This window comes from Hyperoodon ampullatus (assembly GCF_949752795.1).
Source record: "Hyperoodon ampullatus genome assembly, chromosome: 8".
NCBI classification, from domain to species: Eukaryota; Metazoa; Chordata; class Mammalia; order Artiodactyla; family Ziphiidae; genus Hyperoodon; species Hyperoodon ampullatus.
In genome coordinates, this window is record NC_136921.1 from 85,193,990 (window position 1) to 85,219,138 (window position 25,149).

General features: G+C 38.7%; 1 protein-coding gene across 1 annotated transcript in view; it reads left to right on the forward strand.

The window, feature by feature from the left end:
• The window catches only part of UBR3 (ubiquitin protein ligase E3 component n-recognin 3), a gene marked incomplete at both ends in the record, with an annotated part of 236,220 nt that overhangs the window by 149,954 nt on the left and 61,117 nt on the right, over nucleotides 1-25,149 (forward strand). Inside the window, 3 exon segments of the mRNA XM_079709824.1 lie at nucleotides 2,935-3,084; nucleotides 9,546-9,679; nucleotides 12,426-12,536. Coding sequence (XP_079565950.1) covers nucleotides 2,935-3,084; nucleotides 9,546-9,679; nucleotides 12,426-12,536 — 395 coding nt within the window.

A 25,149-nucleotide genomic window follows, 5' to 3' on the forward strand; every position in this document is an offset into this window, starting at 1 on the left:
ATTGTAAGTAGAACTTGGCGAATTGAAATAACATTCAGAAGAATCACCTACTTAATTCAGATAGATTCTTGTCTGTTCATGTTAAACCAAACAGATGAGGTAACTATTGCTTTATTAATTTTTTTTATCTTTATTGTAATAATATTAATCATGGTAATTTAAAACAGGCACTTTTGTTTTAAAACGGAAAGTGTCCATTTTACACCGAAACACATTTAAAATTTTAATTGTATTGGAAGTCAAAGTAGAATTTAAGAATTGAAAGGGTTATTAGTAGCAAGAATGTTTTCATTATTAGAATGGCCTATGGTAGCACTTAAATTTATCATCTTTGACTGTTACTCTCTCAGTTTTGCATCTGCCTCCATTTAGTTTACCTAGAGAAAATCATTGTAATCTCTTCATTGTGTCAATTTGTAGGACACATCCTTTTAGATTTTATTTTGTGTGAAAATATGTGCAGATGTTGATGTGCACATGTAGTTAGCAGAATTAAGTATCTTTATTTTAATACTTATTACGGAATATACCCAGTTATGCTGTTCATTTAATTGGGCTTAAAAAAACCTTTTTATTGAAATACAGCATATACACAGAAATGCTCACTTATCATGAGTATAGAGCTATTACACATATATGTGTGCATGTGTCACGAGTATAGAGCTCTTTGAGTTTTTAAAAACTGAATATCACTGTGTAACCAGCCTCCAGATTGAGAAACAGAACATTACCAGCATCCCACAATCCCTCTTCTTTTTCTCTGTCACTGTCTCTTCCAAGAGTAGCCAGTATCCTTACTCCTAATCCTATACATTAGTTTTGCCTGTTTTTGTTCTTTATGTAGCCATTTATATCTAATATGCATTCTTTTGAGCCTGACTTCTTCAGAATAGTGTGCTCTTAATTGATATTTTTTCATGTCTTTATCTATAGGTGAGAAACAGTAATTACATTTGGTCATAGGTCCTTTATTTATTTATTTACTTATTTATTTTTGGCTGTGTTGGGTCTTCGTTTCTGTGCGAGGGCTTTCTCTAGTCGTGGTAAGCGGGGGCCACTCTTCATCGTGGTGCACGGGCCTCTCACTATCGCAGCCTCTCTTGTTGCGGAGCACAGGCTCCAGACGCACAGGCTCAGTAGTTGTGGCTCACGGGCCTAGTTGCTCCGCGGCATGTGGGATCTTCCCAGACTAGGGCACGAACCCGTGTCCCCTGCATCGGCAGGCAGATTCTCAACCAGTGTGCCACCAGGGAAGCCCTGGTCATAGGTCCTTTTAAAATCTTAACTAAAATTTTGAAATTGGGTACTGGAATGATAGAATCAATCATAAATTACCAATAATATATTTTAATTCATTGTAAGATTAATGCGTTCTATAAAGCAGTAATTTTCCTCTTTTAAGAAGTAAACTATAATCTTTTTAGTTTCTTGAAGGAAAAAAGAGACATTAGTGTCTGTAATTATTAAAGTTAGAATTAAAAATACTGTGCATGTAGAAGATTGTAAAGCCTTACTTTTAGAAAAGGTAACTTAGCAGTCTCTTTGATAACGCATTTTGGTATTAGGATTTCCTTGAAGTTTTCAAGTTAATTGTACCAAGATATAAAAGAAGGAAAAATATCTTTGTGTGTGAGATAGAGTTAATGAAATTCTAGTTCCTTGGCACTTAACGTGAGACTGAATTATTTCATGTCACTTTAGTCAGGTATTTCTGTATTTGAACTTGAGAGCAATTAGATACATCCCCTCTTTGAAACTTGAGATCAGTCAGACACATCCCCTCTTTTCTGTACTAAAATTTTTCCCCTAAAAAACAAAGTAATCACATGTCAAATCTTAATGGCCCCTGGTACTTCGTTTGAAATCTTCTTTTCATTTTGACCCATTAATCTTGTTTTCATAGACGTTGAGCTTTCTGGTTTTGATTCTGTTCAAATATTGTTGATTGTTTTTTCTCTGATTTTTTCATTGGCTTCTTTTTTAATTTCCATTAATTTTGAGCATTATCCAAAGTTCTGTTTTAGGTTTCTTCCCCTTTTCCTCTCAGTCTTAGTAAATATCAGATATATGTTTATCTGCATGAATTCTTATTAAAACATATCCTAACTTGACATCTTTCTTTTTCGATTTCTGTCATTTTTTTAACATATTTATTTAGATATGCTTCCATCTTTTAAACATGTCATAAGTCATTTCTGCGGCCCTGATCTTCGTAGTCCCCTCTACTCCTACTCCTTTCTTTGCCACTGTGGATGTCACTGATCTTCATGAATTTAAGAATTTTTATCTGGAAATGATTATTGACTCAATATTTTATTTCTTGCTGTTAATGACATATCACCAAAAGATTACTATTATTTTCTATAATAGTTCCCCTTTATTAATATATATGGTCATATATAAATGTTTTCCCTACATAAATAAATATATATTGATAATTATTATCACTAAGATATAATCACTACAATTAAAAGAAAGGAGAAATAGTTTGTTCCTCTTTTATCTCCTAATAAATATTGCCATTTCTTTCCAGGAGCTTCCAGGTTATTATAAATTTCCCCTGTGAGGTGCCTGAAAGAAAATTAAAACAAATGATCTCCCCCTTATTTCCTTAAATTATAGTGTGAAAAAAATTTTTTTGGATACAAATATCTTTGCGTCTGTGTTTTAAGATTTAATTTTATGTGTGAATGATACAACATCAGAAGTGTATTTAACCATATATTATTTAAAGTCTTTCATTATATCAATTCTTTGCATTTTTTGTCTTTTCCTGAGTATTTTAGCAAGATAATTTTCCCATAGTTATATTACTGTATACATTTGTTGATATTGAAGTTCAAAATTATTTTAGCTTGTTTTTTTTTTTCCATAATTTCATCAAAGAGAGATTTTTCTTTTCAGGAATTAAGAGCTGCAACTTTTTCCCCTCAGATTCTCCAGAGAGTGATATTCCTATGGAGATCACCACAGCAGAACCACAAGTTTCTGAGGCAGTGTATGATTGTGTTATTTGTGGACAGAGTGGCCCCTCCTCTGAAGACAGACCTACAGGATTGGTTGTACTGTTACAAGCATCCTCAGGTAAAATCAAAGTAATTTTTTAGTGGGACCATTTTAGAGATGAAGTATTTACAGTAGATTAATAAATCTCTCTGTTAACTAAAAGCTATATTTTTGTTTAGATAATAATTATAGATCTATAGCAAGGATCTATTTAGATTTGTTTAGAAGAGATTCTTAACCTGGTTTTATCTCACTTTCCTGGACATGAGTGTTGGAAGAAGCCTTTAAGAGAATATGTTACACAATCTTTTTCTTTAAAGTGTGATGCAATATAACCAATGCTAGGTGGCCAAAAACTGAGTTCAGCTTTCTTGGCAATTTAATTGATCTAAAATCTAGAAGCATTTTAAGCTCATAAATATTGTCAGTTTAAATATTTTAATTATATAAGGCATATTCAGGTAGCTTTGCCCTTATTTCTTGAGCTTAGAAGCATTCGTTCTTGAAACAGCCTGCAGATTGATATGTTTGCCAATCTATAGTTAGAACAATTAAAAAAAATTTTGAAGGATTTGTCTGAATGCTCTCTATCCTCTGCCCTATTGCAGTATTTTGGGGTAGTGATAACTATGGCACTCCAGTCCTAATCCTTTTTCCACAGGAGTATGTGTGGAGCAAAGAGCAATAAAAGACTTACATATTTCTCCAGAGCATTTTTTTTTAGGGTGCTTACTCTCTGAATTAATAAAGTGGAAAGAGTTAGATATAAGACATTCCTCTGAATTCAAATACAGGTATTGCTTGACATAATCTGGCTAAGTTTGTTGCTTTCTTTTAAATATAGAGATACTACTGACTTCAGAGGATTGTTGTGTCGGTTAAGTAATGTAATATAGGCAAAAGGATCTAATATGGTGCCTAGTAGATTAGTCTCTCCTCTTACTACTCTCCTTGTTTAAACATGAAATTGATCTGGGAAGCCCTCACTGAGTAAGATGTTGGAGTAGAGCTCTCAAGACCAGAAATGCCTACTAAAAAGGACATGTGCGGGAGTACTGACTAATTTTGCAGCTACTCATCTTTTCTACTGTTGTAAGGAAATCAGTTTATTAGATTATTGCCACTTGACTTTCTATAACTTCTTCACCAATTACTGTATAATCATCAACTTAATGTTTTATTCATTCATTCATTCATTCATTTCACATATATTTATTGAGCACCACTGTTACAATAAACAAAACAAAACAATATCCCTGCCCTAATGAAGCTTATGTTATTGTTTTAGACTGTTACTGGTTCATTATTTTATATTTTTAAAGTTGCTTTGACTTGTTACTTCATTTAATCCCCTTTTACCAATTTTGTACACGATCCAAATTTATTGATATTAGATAATTCCACTATACCACAGCTCTTTTATCATTTTAAGATAGGAGACAAAGAATAAGAAACTACCATTAAAAGCATTAAACCTCAAGGGTGATTTTAACTGGGAATTATAGCCAGGGAAATCTCTGGCTGTTTCTTTCCTTTCCTTCTGAGTCTCACCCACCCACTGACATGCTATCACATTGTACCCCTCTTTACTTTTTCCTTACTTTTGAATTCTTTATTTATTTTGATTTGTATCTTCCCTTTTTCTTTTATCTTTTTACATTTGAATATGGAAACTTTTAACCATGTACTGATGTAAAGAGACTAGTAAAATGAACCTCCATGTCCCCATCAGTCTCTTAACAGTAATCAACTTGTGGCTAATTTTAATTTATTTATTCCCTCCCCCTAGAATTATTTTGAAGCATATTCCAGATATCACTTTATTTCATCTATAAATATTTCACTGTTTCTGTTAAATAGAAAGGATTTTTCTTTTAAAAAAAACATAACCATAGTCACTTCTAAGTAACTTAGTTCCTCAGTATCATCAAATATCTAGTCAGTGTTCAAAATTCCCCAATTGTTTCTTATTTATTGTAGTCTTCTAATTAATAAGTTCCCTTTTCATCTTTCCTGTGCCTGTCTCCCTGCCCCCAAATGCATTTTACCATTTGAAGATATTGGTTCATTGAACATTTTTTTAATCAATATTTTTTCATTGCAGTATAGTTGATTTACAATGTTGTGTTAATTTCTGCTGTACAGCAAAATGATTTATTTATACATATATATATACATTCTTTTTAAAAAATATTCTTCTCCATTATAGTTTATCATAGGATATTGAACATAGTTCTGTGTGCTATACAGTAGGACCTTGTCATTTATCCATTCTGTATATAAAAGCTTACATCCGCTAACCCCAACCTCCCACTCCATCCCTCTCCCATCCCCCTCCCCCTTGGCAACCACCAGTCTGTTCTCTGTTTCTGTGATTCTGTTTCTCTTTCATAGATAGATTCGTTTGTGTCATATTTTAGATTCCACAGATAAGTGATGTCATATGGTATTTGCCTTTCTCCTTCTGGCTGACTTCACTTAGTCTGATAATCTCTAGTTGCATCCATGTTGCTGCAAATGACATTATTTTGTTCTTTTTATGGCTGAGTAGTATTCCATTGTACATATGTAGCACATCTTCTTTATCCATTCATCTGTCGATGGACATTTAGTTTATATCCATGTCTTGGCTATTGTGTAGAGTGCTGCTATGAACATAGGGTTGCATATATCTTTTTGAATTATAGTTTTGTCTGGAAATATGCATAGGAGTGGAATTGCTGGATTATACGGTAATTCTATTTTTAGCTTTTTGAGGACCTCCATACTGTTTTCCTTAGAGGTTGCACCAATTTACATTCCCACCAACAGTGTAGGAGGGTTCCCTTTTCTCCACACCCTCTCCAGCATTTGTTATTTGTAGACTTTTTAATGATGGCCATTCTGACTGGTTTGAGGTGGTACTTTATTGTAGTTTTGATTTGCATTTCTCTAATAATTAGCAATGTTGAGCATCTTTTCATGTGCCTATTGGCCATCTGTATGTCTTCTTTGGAGAAATGTCTCTTTAGGTCTTCTGCCCATTTTTTGATTGAGTTGTTTGTGTTTTTTTTGTTGAGTTGTATGAGATGTTTGTATATTTTGGAAATTAAGCCCTTGTTGGTTGCATCGTTTGCAAATATTTTCTCCCATTCTATAGGTTGTCTTTTGATTTTTTTTTTTTTTTTTTTTTTTTTTTTTTGTGGTACGCGGGCCTCCCACTGTTGTGGCCTCTCCCGCTGCTGAGCACAGGCTCCAGACGCGCAGGCTCAGCGGCCATGGCTCACGAGCCTAGCCGCTCCGCGGCATGTGGGATCTTCCCAGACCGGGGCACGAACCCGTGTCCCCTGCATCGGCAGGCGGACTCTCAACCACTGCACCACCAGGGAAGCCCTGTCTTTTGATTTTGTTTATGGTTTCCTTTGCTGTGCAAAAGCTTGTAAGTTTGATTAGGTCCCATTTGTTTATTTTTGTTTTATTTCTGTTGCCTTGGAAGGCTGACCTAAGAAAACATTGGTACAATTTATGTCAGAGAATGTTTTGCCTATGATCTCTTCTAGGAGTTTTATGGTGTCATGTCTTATGTTTAAGTCTTTAAGCGTTTTGAGTTTATTTTTGTGTATGGTGAGAGGGTGTGTTCTAACTTCATTGATTTACATGTGGCTGTCCAACTTTCCCAACACTGCTTGTTGAAGAGACTGTCCTTTTCCCATTGTATATTTTTGCCTCCTTTGTTGAAGATTAATTGACCTTAGGTGTGTGGGCTTATTTCTGGGCTCTCTATTCTGTTCCATTGATGCATATGTCTGTTTTTGTGCCAATACCACGCCTAGATAAATGAAATAGAGAATAGAAAAGCAATAGAAAGAATCAGCAAAGCCAAAATCTTGAAAATTTCATCAAAATTGCTAATTTTTTTAGCTAGACTGACCAAGAAAAAAAGAGAGAACACACAATTAACTAAAATCAGAAATGAAAGTTGGGACATTACTATGGACTTTACAGACATAAAAAAGACATATGAATAATTTTATGTCAACAAATTTGATGTCCTAGATGAAATGGATAAGTTCCTAGAAATACACAAACCACCAAAACTGACTCAAGAAGAATAGGAAATTTGAACAGACATTAAACCAGTAAAGAGATTGAATCAGTAATCAGAAACTTCTCAACAAATAAGAGCCCGGGACCTGGTAGCTTCAGTGGTGAGTCTTCCAAACATTTAAAGAATTAATGCCATTCCTCCTTAAATTTGTCCAAAAAAAATTTAAAAAGAGGCAGAGGACGGACTTCCCTGGTGGCTCAGTGGTTAAGAAACTGCCTGCCTATGCAGGGGACATGGGTTCAATCCCTGGTCCGGGAAAATCCTGCATGCTGCAGAGCAACTAAGCCCGTGCACCACAACTACTGAGCCTGCGCTCTAGAGCCCGAGAGCCACAACTACCGAGCCCGCATCCCACAACTACTGAAGCTTGCGCACCTAGAGCCCATGCTGTGCAACAAGAGAAGCCACCACAATGAGAAGCCCGTGCACTGCAACGAAGAGTAGCCCCCGCTCACTGCAACTAGAGAAAGTCCACGCACAGCAACAAAGACCCAACGCAGCCAAAAATAAATGAATAAAATAAATAAATTTTTAAAAACCCCAACTAACTACTCTATATTAAGAAAAAAGAGAGAGGTGGGGAACACTTCTTAACTCATTCTCTGAGGCCAGCATTACCTTGATACCAAAGCTAGATAAGGACATCACAAGAAAAGAAAATGATAGACTGGTATCCCTTATGAATATAGATGTAGAAGTCCTTAACAAAATCCTAGCAAACCAAATTCAGCAGTGTTTTAAGAGGATTATACATCATGGCTAATTATATTTTCGTTGCTAGCATCTACCTGCTTTTGTCTATTCTTTCTGTTGCTGCTGCCATAAATCTCCCCAAAACTTGGGGCCCACGGTGCTGTGCCTGATATTCCCTTCTCTAAGAATGGCTCTTCCCATGCTTATTGAATCTTAGAGTAATGTGTGGCACTGTATGCTTATATCCCCACTTCCTTTTTTTGCGTTATGATGTTTTACAATTATAAAAATACCTCTTTTCCCAACTTTTCATTTTGAAAAGTTTTATATCTACAGGAAAGTTGAATACCCTTCACCTATACTCACTGATTGTTAACTTGTTGTCATATTTATGTTTTCTTTCCCATACTTATCTCTAAACACACACACACACACACACACTTTTCAGAAGAAAATGGCAGACATCATGACATTTTATCCCTAAATACTTTAGGATGTATCACCTAAGAACAAAGATATTCTTTTATATAACCTTGTACCATTATCATACCCAAAAAATTTAATATTAATAAAATCAAATATTCTATGTTCAAATTCTCCCAATTGTCCCAATAATATTTTTTATAGCAGTTATATTTTTTTCTTGATCCAAGAGCCAAGCAAAGATCATGTGTTGCATTTAGTTGTCATTTCTTGTTAGTCTCTGCTCCAGAACAGTTTCTCCGGGCCTTTTTAAAAATTTTGAAGAGTTCGGGTCAGTTCTGTAGACTGTGTCATTTTCTAGATTTATGATTGTTTCCCTATTATTAGATTCAAGTTAAACATTTTTGGCAAGGGCACTATTATGATGATGTTCCTTCCCATTGCATCACATTAGGAGGCTCATAGTGACAGTTTGTTCCATTATTGGTGATGCTAACCAAGTTTAATCACTTGGTTGGTATTCTATAGGATGATACATTGAGAGTCTAACATCATACCCTTTTTTTTGATGTTCCCTGCCCGAATCAATGAATGTATTATCTCTTACTGTCATCATTCTTTTTGATTCTCAAGTTTTCTCAAATTTGGCTAGTCAGAACTCCTTTAGGTCCTCATGACCTGCCCCGTCAGTGTTTGAATACCTCCTTACTCTTTATTACACACAATTCCAAGCTCACCTTGCACTTCTCCTCAACCCTGGACTTAGCTTTTCCTCCAGTGATATCTATTTCCTTTTGGTGAAAAATAGTATATTTAGAAATGAAGTTTATTTGTACTGGTGAGTCATAACTTCTAGGCTTTTTCTCTGGATAGATTTTGGAAACCATCTAGAGTACATACTCATATTTTGGTATTATTTTAGAAAATAAGTATTACCATATGTAAAGCTTTATTTATTCTGTAGAAGAAAACTAGAGGGGCTTCCCTGGTGGTGCAGTGGTTGAGAGTCTGCCTGCTGATGCAGGGGACACGGGTTCGTGCCCCAGTCCAGGAAGATCCCACGTGCCGTGGAGCGGCTAGGCCCGTGAGCCATGGCCGCTGAGCCTGCGCGTCCGGAGCCTGTGCTCCGCAACGGGAGAGGCCACAACAGTGAGAGGCCCACGTACCGCAAAAAAAAACCAAAAAAACTAAAATATCACTATTTTTTTAGGTCTTTAAAAATATTGTAATGGTGAAAAACTGAGTGAAGCTTATGGTAAATAATTCTGCTTTTCTTGGTTTTATAAAGTCTACATGTTGGTTTTTTAATGAGCTCTTATCTCTGTTGTTAATGTAGTTTTGGGGCAGTGCCGTGACAACATTGAGCCAAAAAAGTTGCCTGTCACTGAAGAGGAGCAGATTTACCCTTGGGATACATGTGCAGCAGTTCATGATGTGAGGCTCTCATTATTACAGCGTTATTTTAAGGATGTAAGTACCCTTTTTTATTAAATGGTATTTTTGTCTGAAAAATTGATGGTTATTTCTCTCCAGAGTTTTATATTTTTTATTCAACTTGTTCAGTCAAAATATAACCCAGACCTAAGAGCATAATAATTTTGAAGGGGAAATCTAATAAAGGAGAGAAAAAGTAGGGTATCTCTTTCTTACAGTCAGAATAGCTATTCATTTCTAGAAAAAAAGTCTTTTTTGTAAAAAAAGCTGTGAACTGTTATCTGACCTGGACTGAATCTCTGTTTTGCTTTTGTGAGTGATTGTGAGATTTTATTTCTACATTAATACTTTTTGTGTACTTTCATAATGGTTATTTTATTTATAAATGGTGTGCTCCCTGGACTGTATACTGTATACCTCTGGAGGTCTAGGGCCATTTCTTCTATTGGTTATAGTCCCCTCAGGGACTAGCACATGCTTGTGTATTGCGGATGCTTACTGTATTTCAGTTTTGTAGCCAGACAGACCATATAGAGCAGAAGAGTTATCAGTGGACACTGATACTGATTATAGAATTAAACTGCATAAATTCTGCTCTCTTCTTACCAAATACATGCATTTTATAGAGTTGATGTATAGAATTTCAGTCATGTAACATGGTATGTTTACTAGTGAAATTGGAAGTGTTATATATGAGAGATATGACACAGTAGGGAGGGAACCTGAGCTTTGGAGTCAGATAGACTTAGGGTTGAACTTGGGCTCTACCACTTTTAACTGAGTGATCTTGGTCAGCTTTTCACTCCCTTTTTATAAAAAGGGATAAGACCACTTACTGTATGAAGTTTTAATAAATATTGAGGTTGTGAAGATTCAGCGTTAAACACAGCACAGTGGTGAGCACATTGTTGAATATAGGTCTTCCTAAAATATAGGTCTCATATTAGTAAATGATTTCCTGCTCTTTTTGACTCTAGCAGATTAAAATAAGACATCTAACAATTGCATAGACAAATGACTACTATTTTCAGTTTTAAAAGCTAACTGCTTTCATTAAAAAGAAAGATTAATTACATTTTTAGAATACATTGCCAAAGAGAGCAGCTTGTTTATTAGCTGCCTACCAACCATTCTAAAATGATCTAATACCCAAATCTGCTTCTACTTCAAATGGCCCCAAAACATAAAACAGAGATGAGCAGGTCTCTTGTTGTTTTTCTGATGTATAACAGTAGAAGCTACTTCACCTGCTGTGAGTATTTGATTTGTGCTGTTGCACATCTTTGAATTGTCTGGGAAGGCATTTTACACTGTGTAATATTTTTAACTTTCAGATGCTCATGAAGAGTCTTGATTTAATATTAGAACTCTGTTTACTATTGTTCAAAGATGATTTGGTCATCTTATATTATAATGTATAAATCTTTTTCCAACATAGAAATAAAATTTAATTGTTTACTCAGTTTTGATGGCTCTCAAATCTTTCATCATATGCTGTCATGTTAGACCTCGTGCGTAATATTGCCCTGGCTTGGCCATCTATTTGCTGCAGACTCTAGAGGGTGAACTCAAGTTCAGGCTGAAATGCTGTTTGACAGAGGCCAAATGAAATTCAAAGAAAATTACTTTAGGAGGAAAAATCTAATAAGCCTGTTTATAGGTCGAAGGGAAGGAATTAGCAGAGAAGAATTGAAAAGAGAAAGAGATGAAAGCAATTAACTTTTAAAACAAATTTTAAAAGGGTATGTAGTTTGCTTATATAATCTGGGTCCCTTTTTTATCGTTTATTATATTAAACCCTTGTAAATGTTTAGTCACTTTTTGGGGTTATTCTCATAACCACATTTGTACTTTAGAAAGATGTGTGCAGGATGCATCCTGGAGACAAGAAACTTTATTTAAGAACCCTGTCCCCACAGCAAATGGCACAGGCTTGCGAGGACAGGCCAAAATCATGAATTATTTAGGAGATGGATTTCATATGGTTTGGGAACCAATTCTGTGGTGTGAAGGAAAGCGGGTGATGTACAATAACTTTTAGCTTTCTGATTCGGTGACTAAACAGATGTGGAGTTTTTAAACCAAGAGGAAGAGAAAGATTCATAGAGAAAATGAAAGTTTTTGACACATTGGTTTTATGTTATCTCAGGGACCTCAAATTGGAGATTTCTGGTTGGCAGCTGAACATTTTTATCTGGCACTCAGGCAAGAGACCCAGGCATGGAAGGTAGTTGAATTTACTGATTAAGTCACTCAGGGAGAATAGTTTTAATAAGAGAATAGCACTAAGAATAGAACCTTGAGGAATTTAAACATTTGAAGGGGCAGACGAAGAAAGAAAAGTCTTAAAAGGAGGCCTAAACCAAATGGTTAAAGAGCTTGGAGAAAAACCAAAAGAGAGTAGCATTGTGGAAGCTAGAGGGAAGTAGGTGCCTTAAGAAGGCAGTTGTTCAGGTTAGATATCACAGAGAGATCAAGTACCATGTCGAACAGGTAAAATACTCAGAAGTATAGTTTATTATATCTTACGGGGTAGAGAAAGGCTAATTAATAATTATTCTCTTTCATTATGAGTATAGTTATTTGGAAGCTAAAACTCTGTTCCAAGTTTAAAGGTATTGCCTCAGGGCTGTCAAGTCAGGTGTTTCTTTACATCACAAAAATACAAAGCTCACACTAGTATAACAATATGAAATCTTAGAGAGGTTTATGTGGATTTGTTCAGATATGTTTCTACTTCTTTAAAATTAATTGTATTTTGTCCTTTTCTTTCTTTTTTAAGAGTTCTTGTCTCTTGGCAGTATCAATTGGCTGGGAAGGAGGCGTTTATGTACAAACCTGTGGCCACACATTACATATAGATTGTCATAAATCTTATATGGAATCATTACGGGTAAGTCAATTGAAACATTTTTAAGGTGTATGTGTCTTTCCAGGTATTAAGTATTTTTGCAGTATATACATCCTAATTCATCTTGGGTGATTATGATTGCCATTTGGACTGTTCAGCCTCACAGTTCCTTGACCTCTTCAACTTCAGGGATTTCATTTTTTTTTTTTTAAACCCCACATTTGTTTATTTATTTATTTTTGGCTGTGTTGGGTCTTCGTTTCTGTGCGAGGGCTTTCTCTAGTTGTGGCAAGCGGGGGCCACTCTTCATCGCGGTGCGTGGGCTTTTCACTATGGCGGCCTCTCTTGTTGCGGAGCACAGGCTCCAGATGCGCAGGCTCAGTAGTTGTGGCTCACGGGCCTAGTTGCTCCGCGGCATGTGGGATCTTCCCAGACCAGGGCTCAAAGCCGTGTCCCCTGCATTAGCAGGCAGATTCTCAACCACTGTGCCACCAGGGAAGCCCGGAATTTCATCTTTTTACTTCACATTAGCAGCTAACTTCCACGGCTATAATTTTAGACTTTGCTACTCCAGCTCAAAAGTAGTAAGCTTTAATATCTTACCATATCATTATGTGATTATTCTTCAAAGTCTCTTAGTTTTACTCTTATTAGTGTGTTTTACTTCTGACCTCAAGATCTCTAGTCCTTTAGCCCCTTGCATTTTCCTAGTACGCTAGCTCTTTCCTTGCCTCACTTTCTTGTACTATGCCCATTCTGCTCTTAATACCAGTCATTTAATCCACCTCCTTTGATTTTACACCCAGTCAGCTAGCACTGTTAGAAAAATCATAAAACTAGGTGAACTGGTACCTCCACAAGTCTGTGGTTTCTTAGAATAGTGGCTTAGATTGGGGTCATGGACTGTAGATATTACTTATCAATTCATTTACTTGTCTTTGATCAGTTTCCTCTCCTAGTCTCCTTAGCAGCTATTCCAGACCTTTGCCTCCTCTATCCCAGACTCTTTGCCTAAATCCCTTGCTTTTCTGCTCCCCAATAAGTGACTGCATCCCAGCCAATCCTTTCTTTTTCACTTTTCAAAAAAGTTAATTAATTTATTTTTTGGCTGTGTTTGGTCTTTGTTGCTGTGTGCAGGCTGTCTCTAGTTGTGGCGAGCAGGGGCTACTCTTTTTTTTTTTTTTTTTTTTTTATTAGTTTCTGCTTTATAACAAAGTGAATCAGTCATACATATACATCTGTTCCCACATCCCCTCCCTCATGCATCTCCCTCCCTCCCACCCTCCCCATCCCACCCCTCCAGGCGGTCACAAAGCACCGAGCTGATCTCCCTGTGCTCTGCGGCTGCTTCCCACTATCTATCTACCTTACGTTTGGTAGTGTATATATGTCCATGCCTCTCTTTCCCTTTGTCACAGCTTACCCTTCCCCTTCCCCATATCCTCAAGTCCATTCTCAAGTAGGTCTGTGTCTTTATTCCCGTTTTACCCCTAGGTTCTTCATGACATTTTTTTTTTTTTAAATTCCATATATATGTGTTAGCATACGGTATTTGTCTTTCTCTTTCTGACTTACTTCACTCTGTATGACAGACTCTAGGTCTATCCACCTCATTACAAATAGCTCAGTTTCGTTTCTTTTTATGGCTGAGTAATATTCCATTGTATATATGTGCCACATCTTCTTTATCCATTCATCCGATGATGGACACTTAGGTTGTTTCCAGCTCTGGGCTATTGTGAATAGAGCTGCAATGAACATTTTGGTCCATGTCTCTTTTTGAATTATGGTTTTCTCAGGGTATATGCCTAGTAGTGGGATTGCTGGGTCATATGGTAGTTCTATTTTTAGTTTTTTAAGGAACCTCCATACTGTTCTCCATAGTGGCTGTACCAATTCACATTCCCACCAGCAGTGCAAGAGTGTTCCCTTTTCTCCACACCCTCTCCAGCATTTATTGTTTCTAGATATCTTGATGATGGCCATTCTGACTGGTGTGAGATGATATCTCATTGTAGTTTTGATTTGCATTTCTCTAATGATTAATGACGTTGAGCATTCTTTCATGTGTTTGTTGGCAGTCTGTATATCTTCTTTGGAGAAATGCCTATTTAAGTCTTCTGCCCATTTTTGGATTGGGTTGTTTGTTTTTTTGCTATTGAGCTGCATGAGCTGTTTATAAATTTTGGAGATTAATCCTTTGTCAGTTGCTTCATTTGCAAATATTTTCTCCCATTCTGAGGGTTGTCTTTTGGTCTTGTTTATGGTTTCCTTTGCTGTGCAAAAGCTTTGAAGTTTCATTAGGTCCCATTTGTTTATCTTTGTTTTTAGTTCCATTTCTCTAGGAGGTGGGTCCAAAAGGATCTTGCTGTGATTTATGTCATAGAGTGTTCTACCTATGTTTTCCTCTAAGAGTTTGATAGTTTCTGGCCTTACATTTAGGTCTTTAATCCATTTTGAGCTTATTTTTGTGTATGGTGTTAGGGAATGATCTAATCTCATACTTTTACATGTCCCTGTCCAGTTTTCCCAACACCACTTATTGAAGAGGCTGTCCTTTCTCCACTGTACATTCCTGCCTCCTTTATCAAAGATAAGTTGGCCATATGTGCGTGGGTTTATCTCTGGGCTTTCTATCCTGATCCACTGATCTATCTTTCTGTTTTTATGCCAGTACCACACTGTCTTAATTACTGTAGCTTTGTAGTATAGTCTGAAGTCAGGCAGCCTGATTCCTCCAGCTCCGTTTTTCGTTCTCAAGATTGCTTTGGCTATTCGGGGTCTTTTGTTTTTCCAAACAAATTTTGAAATTTTTTGTTCTACTTCTGTGAAAAATGCCAGTGGTAGTTTGATAGGGATTGCATTGAATCTGTAGATTGCTTTGGGTAGTAGAGTCATTTTCACAATATTGATTCTTCCAATCCAGGAGCATGGTATATCTCTCCATCTATTTATATCATCTTTAATTTCTTTCATCAGTGTCTTATAATTTTCTGCATACAGGTCTTTTGTCTCCTTAGGTAGGTTTATTCCTAGATATTTTATTCTTTTTGTTGCAATGGTAAATGGGAGTGTTTTCTTGATTTCATTTTCAGATTTTTCATCATTAGTGTACAGGAATGCCAGAGATTTCTGTGCATTAATTTTGTATCCTGCTACTTTACCAAATTCATTGATTAGCTCTAGTAGTTTTTCGGTAGCATCTTTAGGATTCTCTATGTATAGTATCATGTCATCTGCAAACAGTGACAGCTTTACTTCTTCTTTTCCAATTTGGATTCCTTTTATTTCCTTTTCTTCTCTGATTGCTGTGGCTAAAACTTCCAAAACTATGTTGAATAAGAGTGGTGAGAGTGGGCAGCCTTGTCTTGTTCCTGATCTTAGTGGAAATGGTTTCAGTTTTTCACCATTGAGGACAATGTTGGCTGTGGGTTTGTCATATATGGCCTTTATTATGTTGAGGAAAGTTCCCTCTATGCCTACTTTCTGTAGGGTTTTTATCATAAATGGGTGTTGAATTTTGTCGAAAGCTTTCTCTGCATCTATTGAGATGATCATATGGTTTTTCTCCTTCAACTTGTTAATATGGTGTATCACATTGATTGATTTGCGTATATTGAAGAATCCTTGCATTCCTGGAATAAACCCCACTTGATCATGGTGTATGATCCTTTTAATGTGCTGTTGGATTCTGTTTGCTAGTATTTTGTTGAGGATTTTTGCATCTATGTTCATCAGTGATATTGGCCTGTAGTTTTCTTTCTTTGTGACATCCTTGCCTGGTTTTGGTATCAAGGTGATAGTGGCCTCGTAGAATGAGTTTGGGAGTGTTCCTTCCTCTGATATTGTTTGGAAGAGTTTGAGAAGGATGGGTGTTAGCTCTTCTCTAAATGTTTGATAGAATTCGCCTGTGAAGCCATCTGGTCCTGGGCTTTTGTTTGATGGAAGATTTTTAATCACAGTTTCAATTTCAGTGCTTGTGATTGGTCTATTCATATTTTCTATTTCTTCCTGAGTCAGTCTTGGTAGGTTGTGCATTTCTAAGAATTTGTCCATTTCTTCCAGGTTGTCCATTTTATTGGCATAGAGTTGCTTATAGTAATCTCTCATGATCTTTTGTATTTCTGCAGTGTCAGTTGTTACTTCTCCTTTTTCATTTCTAATTCTACTGATTTGAGTCTTCTCCCTTCTTTTCTTGATGAGTCTGGCTAATGGTTTGTCAATTTTGTTTATCTTCTCAAAGAACCAGCTTTTAGTTTGGTTGATCTTTGCTATCGTTTCCTTCATTTCTTTTTCATTTATTTCTGATCTGATCTTTATGATTTCTTTCCTTCTGCTAACTTTGGGGCTTTTTTGTTCTTCTTTCTCTAATTGCTTTAGGTGCAGGGTCAGGTTGTTTACTCGAAATGTTTCCTGTTTCTTAAGGTGGGATTGTATTGCTATAAACTTCCCCCTTAGAACTGCTTTTGCTGCGTCCCATAGGTTTTGGGTCGTCGTGTCTCCATTGTCATTTGTTTCTAAGTATTTCTTAATTTCCTCTTTGATTTCTTCAGTGATCACTTCGTTATTGAGTAGTGTATTGTTTAGCCTCCATGTGTTTGTATTTTTTACAGATCTTTTCCTGTAATTGATGTCTAGTCTCATAGCATTGTGGTCAGAAAAGATACTTGATACAATTTCAATTTTCTTAAATTTACCAAGGCTTGATTTGTGACCCAAGATATGATCTATCCTGGAGAATGTTCCATGAGCACTTGAGAAAAATGTGTATTCTGTTGTTTTTGGGTGGAATGTCCTATAAATATCAATTAAGTCCATCTTGTTTAATGTATCATTTAAAGCTTGTGTTTCCTTATTTATTTTCATTTTGGATGATCTGTCCATTGGTGAAAGCGGGGTGTTAAAGTCCCCTACTATGATTGTGTTACTGTCGATTTCCCCTTTTATGGCTGTTAGTATTTGCCTTATGTATTGAGGTGCTCCTATGTTGGGTGCATAAATATTTACAATTGTTATATCTTCTTCTTGGATCGATCCCTTTATCGTTATGTAGTGTCCTTCTTTGTCTCTTCTAATAGTCTTTATTTTAAAGTCTATTTTGTCTGATATGAGAATTGCTACTCCAGCTTTCTTTTGATTTCCATTTGCATGGAATATCTTTTTCCATCCCCTTACTTTCAATCTGTATGTGTCTCTAGGTCTGAAGTGGGTCTCTTGTAGACAGCATATATATGGGTCTTGTTTTTGTATCCATTCAGCCACTCTGTGTCTTTTGGTGGGAGCATTTAGTCCATTTACATTTAAGGTAATTATTGATATGTATGTTCCTATTCCCATTTCCTTAATGGCTTTGGGTTCGTTATTGTAGGTATAGTCCTTCTGTTGTGTTTCTTGCCTAGAGAAGTTCCTTTAGCATTTGTTGTAAAGCTGGTTTGGTGGTGCTGAACTCTCTCAGCTTTTGCTTGTCTGTAAAGGTTTTAATTTCTCCATCAAATCTGAATGAGATCCTTGCTGGGTAGAGTAATCTTGGTTGCAGGTTTCTCTCCTTCATCACTTTAATTATGTCCTGCCACTCCCTTCTGGCTTGTAGAGTTTCTGCTGAGAGATCAGCTGTTAACCTGATGGGGATTCCCTTGTGTGTTATTTGTTGTTTTTCCCTTGCTGCTTTTAATATGATTTCTTTGTGTTTAATTTTTGACAGTTTGATTAATATGTGTCTTGGCGTATTTCTTCTTGGATTTATTCTGTATGGGACTCTCTGTGCCTCCTGGACTTGATTAACTATTTCCTTTCCCATATTAGGGAAGTTTTCAACTATAATCTCTTCAAATATTTTCTCAGTCCCTTTCTTTTTCTCTTCTTCTTCTGGAACCCCTATAATTTGAATGTTGGTGCGTTTAATGTTGTCCCAGAGGTCTCTGAGACTGTCCTCTGTTCTTTTCATTCTTTTTTCTTTATTTTTCTCTGCATCAGTTATTTCCACTATTTTATCTTCCACCTCACTTATCCGTTCTTCTGCCTCAGTTATTCTGCTATTGATCCCATCTAGAGTATTTTTCATTTCATTTATTGTGTTTTTAATCGATGCTTGATTCATCTTTAGTTCTTCTAGGTCCTTGTTAACTGTTTCTTGCATATTGTCTATTCTATTTCCAAGATTTTGGATCTGGGAGATAGAATCTTGGATCAGCTTTACTATCATTATTCTGAATTCTTTTTCAGGTAGACTGCCTATTCCCTCTTCATTTGTTAGGTCTGGTAGGTTTTTATCTTGCTCCTTCACCTGCTGTGTGTTTTTCTGCTTTCTCATTTTGCTTATGTTACTGTGTTTGGGGTCTCCTTTTTGCAGGCTGCAGATTCGTAGTTCCCGTTGTTTTTGGTGTCTGTCCCCCGTGGCTAAGGTTGTTTCAGTAGGTTGTGTAGGCTTCCTGGTGGGGGGGACTAATGCCTGTGTTCTGGTGGTTGAAGCTCGATCTTGTCTTTCTGGTGGACAGGTCCACGTCTGGTGGTGTGTTTTGGGGTGCCTGTGGCCTTATTATGTTTTTAGGTATCCTCTCTGCTAATGGGTGGGGTTGTGTTCCTGCCTTGCTAGTTGCTTGGCATAGGGTGACCAGCACTGTAGCTTGCTGGTCGTTGACTGAAGCTGGGTGCTGGTGTTGAGATGGAGATCCCTGGGAGATTTTCGCTGCTTGATATTATGTGGAGCTGGGAGGTCTCTTGTGGACCCGTGTCCTGAAGTTGGCTCTCCCACTTCAGAGGCACAGCACTAACTCCTGGCTGCAGCACCAAGAGCCTTTCATCCACCCGGCTCAGAATAACAGTGAGAAAAAGTAGAAAGAAATAATTAGTAGAAGAAAGAAAGAGAGATTGAAAGAAAGGAAGAAGGGAAGTAAGGAAGGAAGGAAGGAAGAAAGAAAGAAAGGAGGGAGGGAGGAAGGATGGAAAGAAAGGAAAGAAAGGAGGGAGGGAGGGAGGAATGAAAGCAAAAGGAAGAGTGAATGGAAGAAGAGAGGGAGGGAGGGAGGGAGGAAGGAAAGAAAGAAAGAAAGACAGGAGGGAGGGAGGGAGGGAGGAAGGAAAGAAAAAGAAAGTGGAAAGAAGAAGGGTGGGAGGGAGGGAGGGATGGAGGAAAGAAAAAGAAAGAAGGAAAGGAGGAGTGGAGGGAGGGAGGGAGGAAGGGAAGGGAGGAAAAAAAGAAAGAGCAGGTAAAGTAAAATAGAATAAAGTATGAAATATAGTAGCGTTATTAAAATTAAAAAGTAATTATTGAAAAAAAACACGGACCGAAAGAACCCTGGGACATATGGTGGAAGCAAAGCTATACAGAGAGAATCTTACACAGAAGATTACACATACACATTCACAAAAAGAGAGCAGGGGGAAAAATCAAAAATCTTGCTCTCCAAGTCCACCTCCTCGATTTGGGATAATTCGTTGTAAAAAGAGGAAAAGGGCGAAAAGTCTGAAATCTTGCTAAGTCCACCTCCTTAATTTGAGATAATTCGTTGTAAAAAGAGGAAAAAAAAAAGGGGGGGAAAGTCTTAAATCTTGTCCTCAAGGTCCACTTCCTCAATTTGGGATGATTCGCTGTCCATTCATGCACTCCACAGACGCAGGGCACATCAAATGGACCGTGGAGCTTTAATCCACTGCCTCGGAGGCTGCACAGGGAGATTTCCCTGTCTCTGCTCTCACAGCTCCCGGGTCTCAGCCTTGGACCTGGCCCCGCCTCTGCGCGTAGGTCGCCGGAGGGCGTCCGTTCTTCGCTCAGACAGGACGGGTTTAAAGGAGCCGCTGATTCGGGGGCTCTGGCTCACTCAGGCAGAGGGGAGGGAGGGGAATGCCCTCTCCTCGCGCACCAGGCAACAAAAGGGAAAAAAGTCTCTTGCCTCTCCGGTAGCTCCAGACCCTTTCCCCGGACTCCCTCCGGGCTAGCACTAACCCCTTCAGGGTCTCTTCCTGCCGCCAGCCCCAGACCTCTCCCTGCGCTCCGACTGAAAGCCGATACCCGAGCCTCAGCTCCCAGCCCCGCCCGCTCTGGCGGCCGAGCAGACAAGTCTCTCGGGCTGGTGTGTGCCTGAGGGCACCGATCCTCTGTGCCAAAATCTCTCTGCTTTGCCCTCCACACCCCTGTTGCTGTGCTCTCCTCCGCTACTCCGAAGCTTTCCCCCTCCGCCACCTGCAGTCTCCGCCCTCGAAGGGGCTTGTAGTGTGTGGAAACCTTTCCTCCTTCACGGCTCCCTCCCACTGGTGCAGGTCCCGTCCATATCCTATTGTCTCTGTTTATTCTTTTTTTCTTTTGACCTACCCAGGTATGTGGGGAGTTCCTTGCCTTTTGGGGGGTCTGAGGTCTTCTGTCAGCGTTCAGTAGGTGTTCTGTTGGAGTTGTTCCACGTGTAGATGAATTTCTGATGTATCTGTGGGGAGGAAGGTGATCTCCGCGTCTTACTCTTCCGCCATCTTCCTCCGGCTCCTCTGAGACCAAGGATTCTCAGACTCTGGAAGGATGCTCCTTTCTGCTTGCTTCACCTCATGCGCCCTGGCGCTCACCGCCGGACCAGGTGGGGCTACTCTTCATTGCAGTGCGCGGCTTCTTGTTGCAGTGGCTTCTCTTGTTGCGGAGCACGGTCTTTAGGGTGCACAGGCTTCAGTAGTTGTGGCACGTGGGCTCAGTAGTTGTGGCTCATGGGCTCTAGAGCACAGGCTTAGTAGTCGTGGTGCACGGGCTTAGTTGCTGTGCGGCATGTGGGATCTTCCTGGACCAGGGCTCAAACCTGTGTCCCCTGCATTGGCATGCGGATTCTTAACAACTGCGCCACCAGGGAAGTCCCCTCTTTTTTACTTTTGAGGGTAGTATTCCTTTTTCTGTTCAAGAATAGTTTTCTGTTTATGCTCTAGTTTTCCTTTCTCCCCATCACCTCATGGGCCTTGGTCTATCAGTAAGTAACCTCTTTTTCTTCTGTGTCTTCAGTTTTTCTGCCCATTCTGTCTCTTCATTTCAGTTCATAAAGATGCTCAAGCCTCTGGCATTCAAAATTCCTTCCCTTGGTCTTGCATTCCCATGTAGCTGCAGTCTTCCTTTCTCTCTCAGCTCAGCTTCTTAAAAGCATGGCCTGCCCTATTCCCAGATTCCTGACTCTGAAGCAGAAGAGTTCTCTTTTTCCCTTCCTACTCCTTACCTCTCACATTAAGTCACACAACAAATTCTATTGATTCCATTTCCTAAATCTCACTTGACTACATTCTGCCTACATTATTCCCACTTCTGCTTTTTTACGTATGCCTTCATCTTTCATCTTGACTATTGCAATTGCTTTCTTATCAGTTTCCTTACTCCAAGTCTAATTTATTCATTACATTGATCTTTCTAAAATGTAAATCTGGTGACATGTTGTTGGCTTAAAAATTCTTTACTGATTTCTTCCTGTTGGGATAAAGTTCACTCTTCCTTGAATGGCATTCAAGTCATTCCATGATCTGGGCTTGCATGTTACTTTAGCTTTGTCTTCCATCAATTCAGCATTAATAAACTAATTAATAGTTCCTTAAGCACATTATACATTTTTCATACTTCTGTATTCAATCAATCATTCAACAAATATTTATTCAGTGCCTACAGTGTTCCAGGCAGTGTGATAGACATTGGGGATACATCCCAATGAATAAGACAGATTCTTCCCTCGAGGAATTTACTATGCATTGCGTGAGACAGAAATAAACAAATAGTTGCAGTATAGGTGCTAAGAGTTATGAGGTATGCACAGGGTCTTATTGGGACATCTGCAGGTTCCAGAATTTGATGAAGTAAGGTGCTTGAGTGATAAGAGAGAAGACTGGAGAAGTAATTAGGGGTTATACTATAAAGGGTCTTGCGGTCCATGTAAGGAATTTGTACTTTAGACAGATTCCTTACCCAGAGCCATTAAAGCCATTTAAGACTCTTAAGCAGAGAGATGACATTCAGAAAGGTTATTGTGGTGGTTGTGTAGATTTTATGGTGTGAGATTGCAGGAGAATAAGAAAGAATATGGTGATACCATATATTATTTAGGAGGTAAGAGATGATGGTGGCTTGGGCTTAGTCATGGCAGTGAAGATGGAGAAGAGGTTAGAGATTTGAAATTTTTTTTTTAACATCTTTATTGGAGTATAATTGCTTTACAGTGGTGTGTTAGTTTCTGCTGTATAACAAAGTGAATCAGCTATACATATATCCCCATATCCCTTCCCTCTTGGGTCTCCCTCCCTCCCACCCTCCCTATCCCACCCCTCTAGGTGGTCACAAAGCACCGAGCTGATCTCCCTGTGCTATGCGGCTGCTTCCCACTAGCTATCTATTTTACGTTTGGTAGTGTATATATGTCCATGTCACTCTGTCCCTTTGTCCCAGCTTACCCTTCCCCCTCCCCATGTCCTCAAGTCCATTCTCTAGTAGGTCTGCATCTTTATTCCCGTCCTGCCCCTATGTTCTTCATAACTTTTTTTTTAGATTCCATATATATGTGTTAGCGTACGGTATTTGTTTTTCTCTTTCTGACTTACTTCACTCTGTATGACAGTCTCTAGGTCCATCCACCTCACTACAAATAACTCAGTTTTGTTTCTTTTTATGGCTGAGTAATATTCCATTGTATATATGTGCCACATCTTCTTCATTCATCTGTTGATGGACACTTAGGTTGCTTGAAATATATTTAGAGAAGGATTTTCTAGACTTGGTGAGAGATTGCATGTGGAGCATAAGAGGGAGGAAAGAATTAAGGTAAGAGGTGTTGGTGATCACTGAAAGATTTTGATTGGGAATAAGTATCTCACATTAGGTAGATCATACTGGCAATGATATGGTTAGGAGACTATTAGGAGATATTAGCAAAGGGAGTAGAAGGAAGAAAGTGGGTGGAAGGACTGATGGGATTTATTAATCAGATATTTGGGGTGGGAGAAGGCAGGAAGCTGAAGGAGCTGCTGTTTCAGGTGAATGGGGCAAGCACGAGAGGATGGTCAATGTCCCAGGTCTTGGGCATGTCCCTGGGGCAGACTGCCAAGTGAGGGTCCTTGGCTTTGTTCAGGAAAGAATTCAAGAGCGAGCCATAATAAAGTGAAAGGGATTTATTCAGGGAAGTACACATTCCATAGGCAGAATGCAGTCCTCAGAGGGTGAGAGCACCCTGCTGGGGTATAGTGGTGGTTAGTTTTTATGGACTGGGAATTTCATAGGCTAGCAAGTGGGAGGATTATTCCAAATACTTTGGGGAAGGGGTGGGGATTTCCAGGAATTGGGCCATCGCCCACTTTTTGGCCTTTTATGGTTAGCCTTGGAATTGTCTGGTGCACTGGTGAGTGTGTCATTTAGCATATGCTAATGTATTACAGTGAGCATATAATGAGGCTCAAGGTCTACTGGAAGTCGAATCTTACACAATCTTGGACCTAGTTGGTTCTAACCAGTTTGTCGTATCCTCAACAGCTATGTCATTCTTTTAAAGGTTGTACCCTCCCCCTTTCCTCCTGTCTCACTGCCATGACCCTTTTCTTTCTGAAGTAGGAGGTATAGCTTTATGTTCCTAGAGTAGAGGGGGCAAAGCTGGGGTAGGTAAAGGGACTTGACAAGTGAGGAGACGGTTTAGAAAAACCACTTTGGAATTGGGTGAAAGAATGCTTCATAGGATGTTGGAGAAAGATTGCCAGGAAGTATTCAGGGCTAAGTTGAGGTGGGAAGCAGTTTGTAGCAAGAAGCTACTTCAGGGCCTCCCTGGTGGCGCAGTGGTTGAGAGTCCGCCTGCCGATGCAGGGGATACGGGTTCGTGCCCCGGTCTGGGAGGATCCCATATGCCGCGGAGCGGCTGGGCCCGTGAGCCATGGCCGCTGAGCCTGCGCGTCCGGAGCCTGTGCTCCGCAACGGGAGAGGCCACAGCAGTGAGAGGCCCGCGTACCGCAAAAAAAAAAAAAAAAAAAAAAAAAAAAAAAGAAGCTACTTCAGTTTTCTCTAACAGCACTCAGTTTGAATGCAGAATTGGAAGTCATACACTGGATTAATTTTGTATGAAGATTTTGTTTAGGTGTGTATCATAGAAGGACATATGGAGGGAGAACGAGAAGTGTTGACTTGAGAGTTTTTTAAATGATACATCATGGTGTATGGTAGGATAGGAAAGACCGTATAAACTGAGGAAAAAGGGAGGGACTAAAAGAGGTAGGAGTTGACAGAATATAAGATGTTTGAATTTAATATTTTCAGATATGGACAATTTTTGGTCATTACAAGATAAGGGTGTGGTCATGGTAACAGGTGCTAGGGTAGAGTGGAGGTCAAAGCCATTGGAGTTAATGAGGTCAAGGAGCTAAGGGACTAAGGTATAAGATTGGTTGTCTACGTACATTGAAATTGTGTATGAGGATGGCAGGACTTGGAGTGATGAGGAAAACTGATTTAGGTACCAAAGTCTTCAGATATTAAAGGCAATGGATGACAGTAAAAAGGAAGGAAAAGGGGTGATCTCACTAAATGGCCTGAGCCACACTGGGAATGCAAGAGTAATGATCTTGAGCCAGCACTGGAGATGAGAAGGATACTGAGGTTTGAGAGATGTGGGAAAATGAGCAGTGCCTAGTTGAGAGGGCTTCTGGTGATGCTTCAGGAAAGAACCTAGTTTCA